The 13,896-nt window shown below is 42.4% G+C and overlaps 1 protein-coding gene across 1 annotated transcript; it reads left to right on the top strand.

Moving 5' to 3' along the window:
- Positions 1-6,095: 6,095 nt before the first annotated feature.
- RHOH (ras homolog family member H) lies at positions 6,096-6,688 on the top strand. The gene has a single exon (XM_056855752.1). The coding sequence runs from the start codon at positions 6,096-6,098 to the stop codon at positions 6,669-6,671; it is 576 nt and encodes a 191-aa protein (XP_056711730.1). The 3' UTR covers positions 6,672-6,688.
- Positions 6,689-13,896: the final 7,208 nt, after the last annotated feature.

The following is a 13,896-nucleotide window of genomic DNA, read 5'->3' as shown; positions in this document are numbered from 1 at the left end:
GGGTAGTATCTAGGTTTCTAGGCATCGGTTCTGATATGCTTTAACCCTATATATGCATCATGGAAGAGGCCAGGGTTCCTGACAGGCTCACAGATGACCAGTTTGATGGTGGCTGTTGAAGTTCTACCTCTTCATGTGTAGTTGGGTGTGAACACCCTGATCCCTGTGAGGGCAGCAACACTTTATTGATGACAGTTACAATACCAGTCCCTCAGACTGGCATGTCTCTGTGTGAGCCAAATGGCAGCCTTCATCCATAAACCCCCTGCACTTGTAAAGCTTTGGTAAATCAAAATTTCAGTGGAAAAGAGTTAAAACCTCGTTCTTAACTCTCATATCAATGAGACTTAAATATGCTCATAATCTTGGTCAGGTTGTACTTTATGCTTTGTATGTATGGTTGCCAGGTCCCTCTTCACCACCGGTGGGAGGTTTTTTTTGTTTTGTTTTTAAATTGTGTTTCTCAAAATAACAGAGGAAAAAGGGAAAATAGGGAAAGGAAAATAGAATTACATTCACTACTTTTCACCGTCGCACGGACTACTTCATCATCCTACATAGAATTAAGGACTTGATTTCTCTTTTTTATTAGTGTCCTTATTTCCTACATCTAACATGATTCTCTAATACTACATCAATTCTTCATTCTAATACTCCTTCTTTAAATCTTTTACCTACTATAACTGTATTTTACTTATGGCCCTCCCCTTTTTATTTATTCAAATCATCCCTTCTTTTTTTTTAACTATAAATTATTCTTAATAACCGTCTAAAAAACATGTTTCTGAACATCAATATCTATCATTAAAAGGTTGCCATCTTTGCTTGTGTTCTTTGGTCATCTCGTAGGGCAGGGAGGTTTTTGAGGCAGAGCCTGAGGAGGGCAGAGTTTGGGGGAGGGACTTCGATGCCATAGAGTCCAATTGCCAAAGCGGCCATTTTCTCCAGGTGAACTGATATCTATTGACTGGAGATCAAATGTAATAGCAGGAGATCTCCACCTAGTACCTGGAGGTTGACAACCCTATTTGTATGGGAAACACCACTCTTTTAAATGTGAATTGATGGTTTACGGGTGCTCACTATTCTAGGGTTTAAGAGGGCACTGCGTAAACTACTTTGAGGCATGTTGGTCAGTGCTGATTGTGGATCACTTGGTAGCTCTTCTCCTGTTTAGTGCAGCCTGCCTCGCATTGCTGATAAGAGTTTAGGCCTTTTCAGTCAATGCTCCTATGCTGTGGAACAGCTTTTCTGATGAGGGGATGGGGGCATAGCCTCCAAAGATATTTAGGTGGTGCTGCAAGGCTATTTCTTTTGGAATGGGTTTTTAACGGGGTATATGTGGCAAGCATTTTAGCAACAAACATGTGGAGAGATTTGGGGATTTCACTGTATATTTTATGCCCCCTGGAGGGCTTAAATTTATAAGCCCCCCGGAGCCATGAGGAGAGGTGGGATATAAATACTTTAATAAATAAGATTTTAAATCTGAAGTCTAGTGTCTTATAAGAGCAACTCTCTGATCTTTTTTTTTTTACCGCTATCCTTTCTTTCATCTTTGCGGTATAATCTCTTTCTTGCTGACATTTTCTCTAGAATGGCAAATTGAACATGGAGACAGCTAGCCACTAATTGTTCCAAGCGAATTTTCCCCCCTCCCACACTTTTTCCCTTTCCTGACACTTCCACGGTTATTACCTCCTGTTTCTTTGGGAGCCATCTTTGACTCACATCTCTCGTCTCGATAATTTTAACCTCCTTCTTGATGACTGCCCTGTCTTTTGGCTTTCTTATCCTCAGTCCAATAAAAGGCATCTGGAAACACAAGCGTCTGAAATTTAGTCTGTGACAAGTATCATAGGAAACTAGTTACCACTCCACACAGGATTTTTCCCTCCTGTCACAATTTCTGTTTCCCATCTGCAAGATTATACCAGAGTTCCCACAAGGAAATTAAAAAAGAATACAAACTGGGTTCAAGAGGATAGTATCTGGGCCTGGGTATAACCCACCCAAGCCTTGATTGATCACTGAGGTAAAACTGACAAACACGGGATGGTTCCTGAAAAGGAACACGAACAAAGTTTATTTTTAAAATCCCGCAAACTGAGGTAAATATTAACAATGAATAAGGAGACGCGCGTTGTTAGGTTTCACTCTTTACATGCCTCAGGGAAACACACTCCCAAGCAGGTCGATATAATTTCACCACAGCGCTTCGCTGCTGACCTACTGCGCCACTTCAGTACGCAATGGCCCCTTTCAGATTATTGCTCTAAACTGGATGTCATCCATTGTTGGCCCGATTCCAAGTAAAGCGGTACGGGGATGGGCAGTTCATACAGCTCATTTCAATCCATCCATGAGCCACCTCTATAAAGTGCTCTGGCCGCATGTTCCCCCCACCTCTTTTAGCAGAGCATTCTTTTTTAGTATTTTCTTTTAGCGTTCTAACATTACTGCTAAGACTAGACCACCATACATACCTTTTTCCACTGTTGGTGGACATGTGAAGTCGTACAGAAATATTGGAAAAAATTTCATAAAAACCTTGAAGGCATTGTAAGACAGAGCATAAAATATGATCCCAAACTCTTTCTTCTGAATAAAGCACCAGATACCATGAATCAGGACCAACAGATTGTATTAAAATATCTTGCAACTGCGGCAAGAGTAGTTCTGGCATCACTTTGGAAAACAAATAAGATCCCAACACTTCAAGCATGATTAGACAAGTCCCTAGAATATAGTACTATGGCACAATTAACAGAATACATGAGATAATACACAAGAACAGAATCATGAGAGATGGAAATCCTTTTATGAATATATTAAAAGCACCAGACAAAAGAGCTAGTCAAATCAAATTACTATTTGGTTAAAAAAATATGGAAGACGGTATTATAAAGAGGGGTCGAGATTGTTAGAGATCAACAAAATGATATGAAAAATAATATTATTTTCCCTTTCCCTATTCCCCCCCTGTATATCTACTTATCAAAGGGGAAAAAAAGAATAATAAAAAAAAAGATTAGACCACCATAGAAATCCACGGAATTGCTGTATCACCAGCAGTCAGATGCATTGAATTGCTATGGTAGTCTAGCACTATAGAGGTGTAGCACTAATCATAGAATGTGTGTTTTTTTAAGCCGATAAAGGATGCACTGCTAAAAAAGGCGAGGTGTGTGTGTGTGTGTGAGTGGTCCTTTCAGAAGCGCTCCAAACATTTTAAACAACACACTGCAGCGATTCAGAAGCACAAGGAAGAGCTGAAAACGGGAGAAAGCAGTTTTCATTTGAAAACGCTGAGCCCAGGATGCCAATGGGTCGCAAGTAGTTTTGTCTGAAAAGGTAACAAAAAAAATCCATTAGCAGCTGGGAGCCAAAAGAGTTGTGTCTGAAATGACACAAACAATCTGAGAGCAACTGGCTCCTCAAACGGATTATAAGGGCAGTTTGAAAGGGGCCTTAGTGGCATTTTAGCAATTGAAAATGTTGCAGGGGGGAATAAAGGAGCCCCTCATCCCCTGGTGCCATGGTCCCCAGTGGGGTCGTGCCCACATGGTGTTTTGAAAGGTAAAAATCCAGGCTGCAAAATGGTGTCACATCTCTGAGGTAGACTCAGGCAGTTTCATCTAGTTTGCCCTCAAAGTGCTCTGGTCATTTGCTGTGTCTTCCTCTCCCCTAATACTAGAACACGGGGTCATCTGCTGAAGCTGGAGGGTGAGAGATTCAAAACAGATAAAAGGAAGTATTTTTTCACACAACGCATAGTTAAATTGTGGAACTCCCTGCCCCAGGATGTGGTGATGGCTGCCAGCTTGGAGGGCTTTAAGAGGGGAGTGGACATATTCATGGAGGAAAGGGGTATTCATGGCTATTAGTTAGAATGGATACTAGTCGTGCTGCATACCTATTCTCTCTAGTATCAGAGGAGCATGCCTATCATTTTGTGTGCGGTGGAACACAGGCAGGACGGTGCTGCTGCAGTCGTCTTGTTAGTTGCTTCCTAGAGGCCCCTGGTTGGCCACTGAGTGAACAGACTGCTGGACTTGATGGGCCTTCTTCCCAGCAGGGCCGTTCTTATGTTCTTATGTCGCTGAGACACATTTCTGTGCTCTCACCTGTGACACAGGCCCTTCCTTTCCCTGACCCCTGTCTTGAGAGGACCATTAGAAGTAAGAGATAAGGCTATATATGGAGATAGGTGTCACTTGGGAGAACATATACTGTGAACCTCAGAATCTCATGATGTAACATCAACTCACTGCTCGAGAACTTGGGAAATGCCTTCTGTTGCAATGACCAGCTCATAAATACTGCTAAGTCAGGTGAACAGCACCAGTGTGCCCTGGAAGTCGTTTGTAAGATTTTGAAAACCTGGTTCCCGAAGAATTGTCACATTAGTCTTTAAGCCACAAAAGAATAAACATTTCTGGTGACACTTCGTGGCATTCATAGTAAGAGCTCTTGTAGGCCGCAACCCACTTCGTCAGAAGCATGAAGAAAACTAAGTTTCTTAACTTGGTCTATATGGAGCAAGAAGGCTTGTGTGATGTGGGCAACTGCATGTAAGTAAGATTCAACCTCCTTGCAACAAAATCCTGCTCAAGAGGGAGATGCTACAGTCATGGCAGCTGAAAAATCTGCAAGATGATTTGATGCTTTGTCATTAATGAAGGACAAAATTGGGGGGTGTGAGAAATAAGAGACATATTAAACTGAGCTTGATTACCTTAGGTGATATTGCAGGTGCTCCAAGTCTCCAAGAGGTATGATTTTCCAGGGTGTTAGCCTCACTGGGTTTTCTTTGGATAAGAGTACATTGGGAACTTTATGTAATATTTGCTTTAGTTATAAATTTTAAACTTACTGACTTGTGGCACCTTAAGCTCATGTGACAGAGTTAACAGCTGCATCACCTGTTGCTTTCCCGCTTTCCTCATCTTCATTGAGTGTCTTTCAAGTGTAGATTTGTGGCATATTTTTCACTTTCCACGCAACTGCAGTGCCAGCAGCATACGCACGAACTTTCAAAGCACTTTGATAACCTATCTGGTCCATGAGGACCTGCCATTTCCTGGTTGCACTGCTATTACATGTTCTATAATATTTCATGCTGTTTAAGACTTCTGTCTCTCATCGTCGTCATCAGCTCTCATCAGGAAGAAAGGAGACAGAACTATGGGGGAAAGAGTTCTCTCTCTCTCTCACACACACACATATTCTCTCATTCTCTAAGCAAAAAAGAGGCCAGGAGAAGATGCAGGAAAACAAACTCTGAGCCTGGTAGAGAAAGGAGGGGGGCCTCCATTCTCACTGGCAGCAGCACAGGCAAAGACAAACCTCATCTCCCCATAGCTGCCACAATCAGCCCCTCTGCTGATAGCAGCTGATTATGTATATGTGCCAATATAAACATAATTACAGTTGTTTTAAAATCCATGTTTAAAAACCTCTCTGCAAATAAAAATTACCATTTTTTGAGAGATGCATTCTTTTACATACTACTCTTGTTTGCCATTTTCAGGGAATTGTTATGCTGGGGAAGAGTTAACTAAAATTTGCTAGACTGTACCTCTGATACTTTGCTAATATTCTGGCAGGACTTTTTCCTGGCCCCTTTGTTATACCATATGTATGTGGACCTGTATCCTACTACTCCACTTTGCAAAGCGGAGCCTTTCTCCAGCCTAAGAAGCCTTCATCTTTGCCAGAGGAAGAGCCACTACATTGAAGGAAGTCACTTTAGGCTGGAGAAAGGCTTTAAGCTTTTTTGAGTTGAGCTAAGTGGTAGGATACAAGCCAGGGTTAAGTAAGGTGTGTTGAGGTTTGGACTGCGTATGTTGTCTGAAAGAGAAAGAAGAGATTTGTAGAAACCTGTGCAACAAAATTATGCCTGTGTTCTTTTCTTGTTGTAGGGAACTGATTTGACTCAGTGAAGCATCAAGTACTGTGGAAGGCGATTCTGGTTCCTTGTGTGAAACTCCAACATACCTGATAGAAACTACTATGGATTCCTGCTGAATGGTGTTCAGCGCTTTTGAACTGTGTCTCTAGATGCCTTTCTAGAAACAGCAGACGTTGAGGAGATGCTGGATTCGGTAAAATGCGTTCTGGTGGGAGACGCCGCTGTTGGGAAAACGGCGCTGCTGCTGCGTTTTACCTCTGAGACTTTTCCGGACAGTTACAAGCCAACTGTGTATGAAAACACGGGAGTTGAAGTTTTCTTGGATGGAATCCAGATTAGTTTAGGCCTTTGGGACACAGCAGGCAGCGATACCTTCAAAGGGATCCGTCCTCTCTCCTACCAACAAGCTGACGTGATATTGATGTGCTTCTCAGTGGCCAATCACAACTCGTTCCTGAACCTGAGGAACAAATGGGTTACAGAGATCAGGACCCACTTGCCTCGGATCCCGATTTTAGTGGTGGGTACTCAGACTGACCAGAGAGAAGCTGGACCTTATAGTGCTGCCTGTATCAGTTCTGTGCACGGGAAGCAACTGGCCAAGGACATCCGGGCTAAGGGCTATGTGGAGTGTTCCTCTCTCAGCAACAGAGGAGTACAGCAGGTGTTTGAGTGCGCTGTCCGTACTGCAGTGAATCAAGAAAGAAGACGGTCCAGGAGGAAGCTTTTCTCTGTTAATGAGTGCAAGATCTTTTGAACGACAGGCACAAAATTATTTCCTTCTCATGGCAATCTAAACACATGAAAAACAGGGTAGTGTCAAGTTTTGCTTTCCCGGCAGATCAAGCATGATTGGTTTGGGGAAATTTGTGTGATCGGCACAGCAAAACATCCTTTCCTTAGAAAGTTGCCCTGAAACTATTTTATCCCAGCAGCATGAAATTTGGAGAACTGAGAGTCATCAGAGACTTACACACTCCATTGCCGTCTCATTATTATTGTTAGGTATTTTACAATTATATTTATTTAACACTGGAAGTTTGGTTGCTTTCACTAAATACCAGAGTTTGTCTTGAATTGTTGGGCATGTCATTTAAGAGAGAGGCTTATTTCGTTTTCATGTTGGCTTTCCTTGCAAAATAACACAAGAATTCATATTTGTGGAGGTGGTGAGAAATGCCAGCAATAGAAATTTAGTCACTCCTTCCTCTCCTGCTCACAGAACGCGGTTCCCAGAGTTCCCGGGGGAAAGGAATATTTGTTAAAACCAGTTAGATTATAACAGGGGTCACTAGCCTTGCTGAGCTTCTGGGCACTTTTAGATTTTTGAGAACAGATACTAAGCGCTGCCATAAAATTACCACTGGGTGTATGGAGACCAGTCATAAAATGATGAGCGGTCCCACAAATTGTTACAAGGTTCCAAGCCAAGCATCCTCCTATGGTGGCGGCAGTGGTTCCAGTTGGGTGCTCCCTACAGGCACATAGATGATGCCTCCAGGTTCCTCTTAAGCGCATCCTGCTCCAATGTGATGCTGGAAAGCCTGAAGCTCTTTGCTTTAGGGAAGAATGGCATGGACACCAGGAGACACATCTGTGGATGCCATGTCGAGGATTATTGCTTTTTTGTTTAACATGATACGGGAAGAGGGGGTACCTCTGGTTATTATACAGTGCTGGCGTATTTGTTAACAACCATCCAGGCAACAATGGGAAAAACTCCATTTACTTTCTTCCTACCACATTGCGGTTAAAAACACAGGTTCGCTATTCCACAAGTAGGCGATCCTTTCAGCAAACCTGGAGTTTGGTGCAAACCTAGGGAAATTTCAGGTTACCAGTTTTTATTCTCATAAGGCTTCTGTTCCTGTAACAAGTGCATGATAGCAGAAATTCAACAGAGTTGAAGCAGTCCCCATCATTACATCCCTTTGTAGCATAGTTGGCAAAGTTTTAGGAGCCAGAAATCTGGCAGCAACCTCTGCCAAGGAAAAATAAGCAGGAGTCATGTAGTGCTTGAACAAGATTTTATTCCAGCATAAACTTTGGTGGACTAGAGCCCGCTTTGTAAGCATGTAATAAAGTCGGCATGAAAGTTCATGCTGGAATAAAACTGTTAGTCTTTTAAAGTGCTACAAGACACCTATTTATTTTTGCTGCAGCAGAGTGACAGTACAATCCTAAACAGATGTGGTCTTAGAAAGGATGTAACTCAGTTTAGGTTTGCATTGTAACACAACTATGTATGTACGCCCTGTCAAGTCACAACGGACTTATGGCGATCCCAGCGTAAGGGTCTTTTAAGGCAAGTGAGAAGCAGAGGTGGTTTGCCATTGCCTTCCTCTGCAGAATCTTCCTTGGTGGTCTCCCTTCCAAATACCCACCTTCCTTAGCTTCTGAGATTGGGTTATACCATGCCATTCCACATCCCATAACACAGCTATCCCTCCGGAATTGTTACCCTCACAAAGACTCAGTTTTGTCAGAGAAAGCTATCAGGTACAAAAGAAAACGTAGAACACATATGCAGCAACTGAACTTGTCAATTTGAAACTGACCTGGTTAAAGTTCCCGGGATAGTCTGGTTTACTTTTATGGAACCTCTTGATTTAAGTATAAATGGGAAGTTCATTCAGATAAATGGGAAGGCCATTCAGATTCATTTGCCTAGTCTTTTTCAAAAGCCAACTAACAAACACCACATCTTAGGGTTGTGTATCCCACAAGTTAATTACGCATCGAATAAAGAACTACTTTTATACTGGACCTACTGCAGAAAAAACTTCAGTATGGGTCCCAAGTTCTAGTATATTAGAATAAGAAAAAAATACTGTTTAGATTTCATTACATGACCATCTGGCCACATCACTAGTGGTGATTGGCTGCCCTCTCACATTTGTCAGTGTTTAGGCCAGTCCTTGTTCCTCTGCCTTTAACAGTGGGTTGATTTGCAGCATTAGTAGGGACGATCAAGAGGCTGTTAAAGGTACAGGAGCAGGCCAGGACACTTTTATCCTAGTCAGTTGGCAACCTTAGCATTACCAACATAAGAGCAGTTATACTGAGAGAGTGCAAAAACGTTTTCTGAACTTTGCGGAATTTCTGTCTTTTTAAATTAGTATCACAAACGAAAGACTGAGAACTCAGGAAGTTCCTATCAGAGCACGTGAGCAGAAAATTCTGATAGCCCCTGAAATGCTTTATCATAAAATGAGTTTTGTGCTCAGATATCAGTGATTGTACTACAAGATTACCTACGGTATCTTTAGTGACGCTGACGGCTGGTGACTCCAAAGCGGTAGAAATCTGATGGGCAGGACGGAAATAGCTTCCCACTTTGAGGTGGTCTGTCAAAAATGGGTTCAGATTAAGCATGCCAGTGAGAGGTTGATGCTATTCATAATGCAATTTCCTGTACAAACAGGAACTGTTTGCCCATGTTGTCACATCACCCAAGGGCTAATGTCAGTGGCAGGATGATTATTTCAGCAGGACTACTTTAGAGTAGGTGGCATGCAAATTGCGCCTTTCTCTGTGTCTGGTGTTGATGATCGTTTAATGAGCACTAAAACAAATTTCCGTGCTACATTTTAAGACGTGTATGTTTCCAAAGTCTGGTTTTCTAAAAACCAATCATTTTGTAATAAAAATTATTTTGTGCCACATAAGCACCTTTTTATTCCATAAGAAGGGACTTTCAAAAAGACAGCCAATAGAACAAAAAGACTGTCTGGTACACTCTGGTAGCTAAGAGTAATTTCAATCAGCAGGTGAACCTTTTCTAAACAAGGAGATCAGCAAGATCACTGGCTAATGCAGGGTTTCCCAGTATGGTAGGCTTTCCTTAGTGTGTGGTTCTGTTCCCCCTTCAGGATTTCCTTCTTCCCAGGGGGTGTGAGGAGGGAGGTATTCTATTTGGCTCTGCCTCCTGAGGTAGCCATTTGGGTTTTAGTTCCACCTCCTATGGAAGCCATTTTGGGGTGGTGCTCACAGCCAAAGGTCCCTGCTAGGGATGCCAGCTTCCAGGTGGGATCCAGGGATCCTCATGAATTACAGCTCCTCTCCAGACTATAAGATCAGTTCCCCTGGAGAACATGGATGCTTTGGAGGGTGGACTCTATGGCATTGTACTCCACTGAGGTCCCTGTCCTTCCCAGGCTCCATTCCCAAATCTACAAAAGTTTCCCAACTTGGATCTGGCAACCCTACCCCCACCCCATCTTTCACCCGATGGGGGGGGGGGGCTGACAAAAAAGTTGGGGACCTTGGCTATGGTCTGCAGATCAAGCATCTATTAGACAGAGGAACAAGGGCTAGTAAAAAAGTTGGTAACCCAAAAATGACATGTGAAATGCTAGAGCTGGGTTTCAAAGAGCTCTTTTAGTCTCACTCAAGTGCTTGCACTCGACCAGTAGAATTTTTTAAATTTTTTGGTCTGTCAACATCAAAACCCATTTAGTATTCACTAGTTACAAAATCCAAGGTGGCATACATCACTCCCCCCCCCCTTCCATTTTATCCTCACAACAACTATGTTAGGAAGGTTTGGCTGACTGGCCCAAAGTCACCCAGTGAGTTTTCACAATGAGCAGTGATTTGAACCTGGATCTCCCCGGGCACAGTCCAGTACTCTAACGTCACACTTGCTGTACCTGTCCCCATGGCAAAGGGATTTTTTTCAGTTTCCTTTGCTTCAGTGGGAGAGCCAGTGTGGTGTAGTGGTTAAGAGGGGCGGACTCTAATCTGGAGAAGACCGGGTTTGATTCCCCGCTGCTCCACATGAAACCTGCTGAGTGACCTGGTGCTAGTTACACCTCTCTCCGAACTCTCTCAGCCTCTCCTACTCTCAGCATTTTCTCCAGGCCTCTTGGCAACCATAGCTGAAACCGGAATCTCTATTGGTCTTTGAAAGGTAAACTGCAAAGATACTGTCCCGCATTTGGCTTTAAACCACATGGGGAGGGGAAGTTTTTTTTTTTTTTAATGCTAACAAGTTGTGTGAGAGGGGGGAATTATTAGCAAAGCCATATAGAGGTGGACAAATCTGACTTCAATGGATCCTTTCCTTGCAATGTGGCCTTTACCAGAATGGACCCAAGGCGTTCCTTGAAGGGTTACGCATTCCCCTCAAGAGGTGGCACTGACAGGACTCGTTCCTTCTACTCTGGAGGAGTAGTTCTAAGGTAATTACGTTGCTTCTAGTCTGGGAAACAGGAAGGAAATGGCAGCCTCTGTTGCCATGGCTCCCAGTGAGGAACGGGCTTGCAAAAAGTATGAAGCCCGGATGTTTCTGCTGAAGTGAGGTAGAGAGGGGAAGAGGCTGTTGAATATCACGTGAGAGTTAGTTCTGTCCGTTTTTCGTTTTTTAAGAGGGTAACCCTAGTTTGAGAGCCATAATTAATAAGGAGAGTTTCTAAATGGTAGATGGGTTGGTGGCTGCATGGTTTGTTGAACAGGAAAAGGGATCTAAATAAAGTACAAAAGTGCAAAGAGAGTTTAATACGGTCCAAGACCAGCATAAAAACATACCAGATACACATACATAACATAACACATATAAAAGTGCATCAGGTGTGAGCCCCTATAGCATCTTACAATCTCTCACTCATAGAAGCTGTTAAGCGCTTAATTAGAAAATATTACATGAAGGGATCTAAATAGCTTAAATGAATATACACATTAAGAAAATAATAATGAAGCCCAGCTGTTCAGAAGACTGTCATCTCAAACCTTTTTCAGAACACGTAGCAGTCTTAACAGTTAAAGTCAGGCATTGAGGCTGAACACTTTCCCAGGAATAAGCCTAACGGAATAAAATGCTGACAGAGGCCTTAAGATTACGGCTTGAAAGTATAGACCTGTTTAGGATCATTTGCTTATAGATACTTGCTTGCAGAACTGCTGCCCAATTTTTCCCCTTGCAAATGAAGGCAGTAGAGCTGGTGCGGTACAATGGTTAGAAAGTGAGACTAGGGTATGGCAGGTCTGGGCTTGAATCCACACTCTGCCCTGTTAGTTTGCTGGGTGACTTTGGGCTGGTTGCTCTGTCTTAGTGTGGCCTACCTTACAGAGCTGCAGTGACAATAAAACAGAGAAGGAGAGAATGATTTTGTGTGCTGCTTTGGGTCCTCATTGGGGAGAAGAGCAGGGTATAAATTTCTAAATAGACAAAAAATAGATCTGTCTGGGGAAATGACTCCAAAATGCTTCGTCTATCAACAATTCATAAGCTATAATTTTGTGGCGGATAAATTCTCCCATGGTCAGCTGACTGCAAAGTAAAGTAGGGCACTCCCAGCCATAGACCTGGAGACAAATGCCCAACCCTACCATCATAATAACATAATAAAAGCCAGGCCAGGTCAGACCAAGTCCCAACAAGTCCAGCTGTCTGTTTACGCAGTGGCCAACCAGGTGCTTCTAGGAAGCCCACAAAGACGACGACTGCAGCAGCATTGTCCTGCCTGTGTTCCACAGCACCTAAGATAACAGGCATGCTCCTCTGATAACGGAGACAATAGGTATGTATCATGACTAGTATTCATTTTGACTAGTATTCATTTTGAAAACAAATCACATAACTTACTGTTAGCAGGAATAACAAATTAATTAATTATTTCTTAAAACTAGGTAGCCACATTAGTCCAAGTCAAAGGCCAAAAGCCATGTTATTCTTTTTATTAACACCATCCAAGATAATGCAACATGGCAAGCAAGCGTTTGAGTTCTCAGACATTTCATCAGGCTCAGTGTTAAGGGGGGGGGGGTGAGCTCTTTCTAACCATGATCATCAGATCTTTTTGTCAGAATCTAGCCACACCCTGTGCCCACTGAAGTTAGCAAAGTACTCTGTGCAAAATGCTGACATAACTCAAAATCTTGCACTGTGCTGCATTAATCTTGGTTGGTCTTAATAAAGATTATAATATGGCTTCCATATTTTTTTTTAAATAATGTGCGCATTATATTTTTCTTTATCCCTTTCTTCCCATCCTGCCTGCAAGGAGCTCATACCACCCCACCCCCAATAACAAACCTGTGACATAAGTTAGGCAAGCAGATAGTGACTGTTCTTCTCAAGGAAAACAGCCACTGAATTTATAACTAAAAGCCAGCAGCCACTATCCCTTAATTTTAGTTTAACTTCAGCATAGTGTAAAGTATCCTCTAAGATATACAAAATTCCAGTCCCTTGCCACTGAGGAACCAGTCTTTCTGTATTACAAGTATAAGTAAGTATCTTTTTCATCTGTGAAATTATTGGGGGGGGGGTGTTTCCATGCAGAAATAAAGCTAATAGTCCAGTCCCACGTATATTTATTCCAGCATTCCAGCATTAAAACAGGACACTGGTAAGGATAGTGGAGTGTATTAAAAACAGGAGTCCAGTGTCATCTTGGAAACTAATTTTCTCACACTAAGGAACATCTCTCCACTACGACATGTATTTATTCTGATATTGATATCTGCTTCCCCAGTGGGAATAGGGACCCCAAGTGTCTTCCATCATTTTCTTTTCCTGCATATTAGTGAAGGCTCTTTTACCTGCTGTACTTGGCATTAATTTACTCTGCAACAACCTGCCCTGCAATATTGTTAGTCAACTAATCACATGGGTGTTATATTGTTAGTAAACTAATCACATCGGCTTTAGTAAACTACCGACATTGGTGAAGGCTCTTTCACCTGCTATACCATACAGCCTTACTATATTGTTAGTAAACTAATTACATTTTTAAATTTAAGTTTAATCTGACAGGATGTCTGACTAAGTATATTATGACATAGGGTAACTTCAGTTCTAACTTCATTCAGCAACATAAACTGTCCAGAGAGGTGGATGGAAGAACTGCTATTGCTTCAGTGCACACTCTTCAAAAACATGTTTACAAACTTAATTCCTCCCCTCCCCGCAACATAGGGACCAGTATCAGCAAATTAACGGTCCTTGCAAATGGAAATAGATGGATCTTTTTTTTCTA

Source organism: Euleptes europaea, chromosome 9 (assembly GCF_029931775.1).
Source record: "Euleptes europaea isolate rEulEur1 chromosome 9, rEulEur1.hap1, whole genome shotgun sequence".
Classification (NCBI taxonomy): domain Eukaryota; kingdom Metazoa; phylum Chordata; class Lepidosauria; order Squamata; family Sphaerodactylidae; genus Euleptes; species Euleptes europaea.
This window is presented reverse-complemented; position numbering and strand designations above follow the sequence as displayed.

Bases quoted from the DNA above. Each gene is read 5' to 3' on its own strand.
- RHOH (XM_056855752.1), top strand. From the start codon at position 6,096: ATGCTGGATTCGGTAAAATGCGTTCTGGTGGGAGACGCCGCTGTTGGG.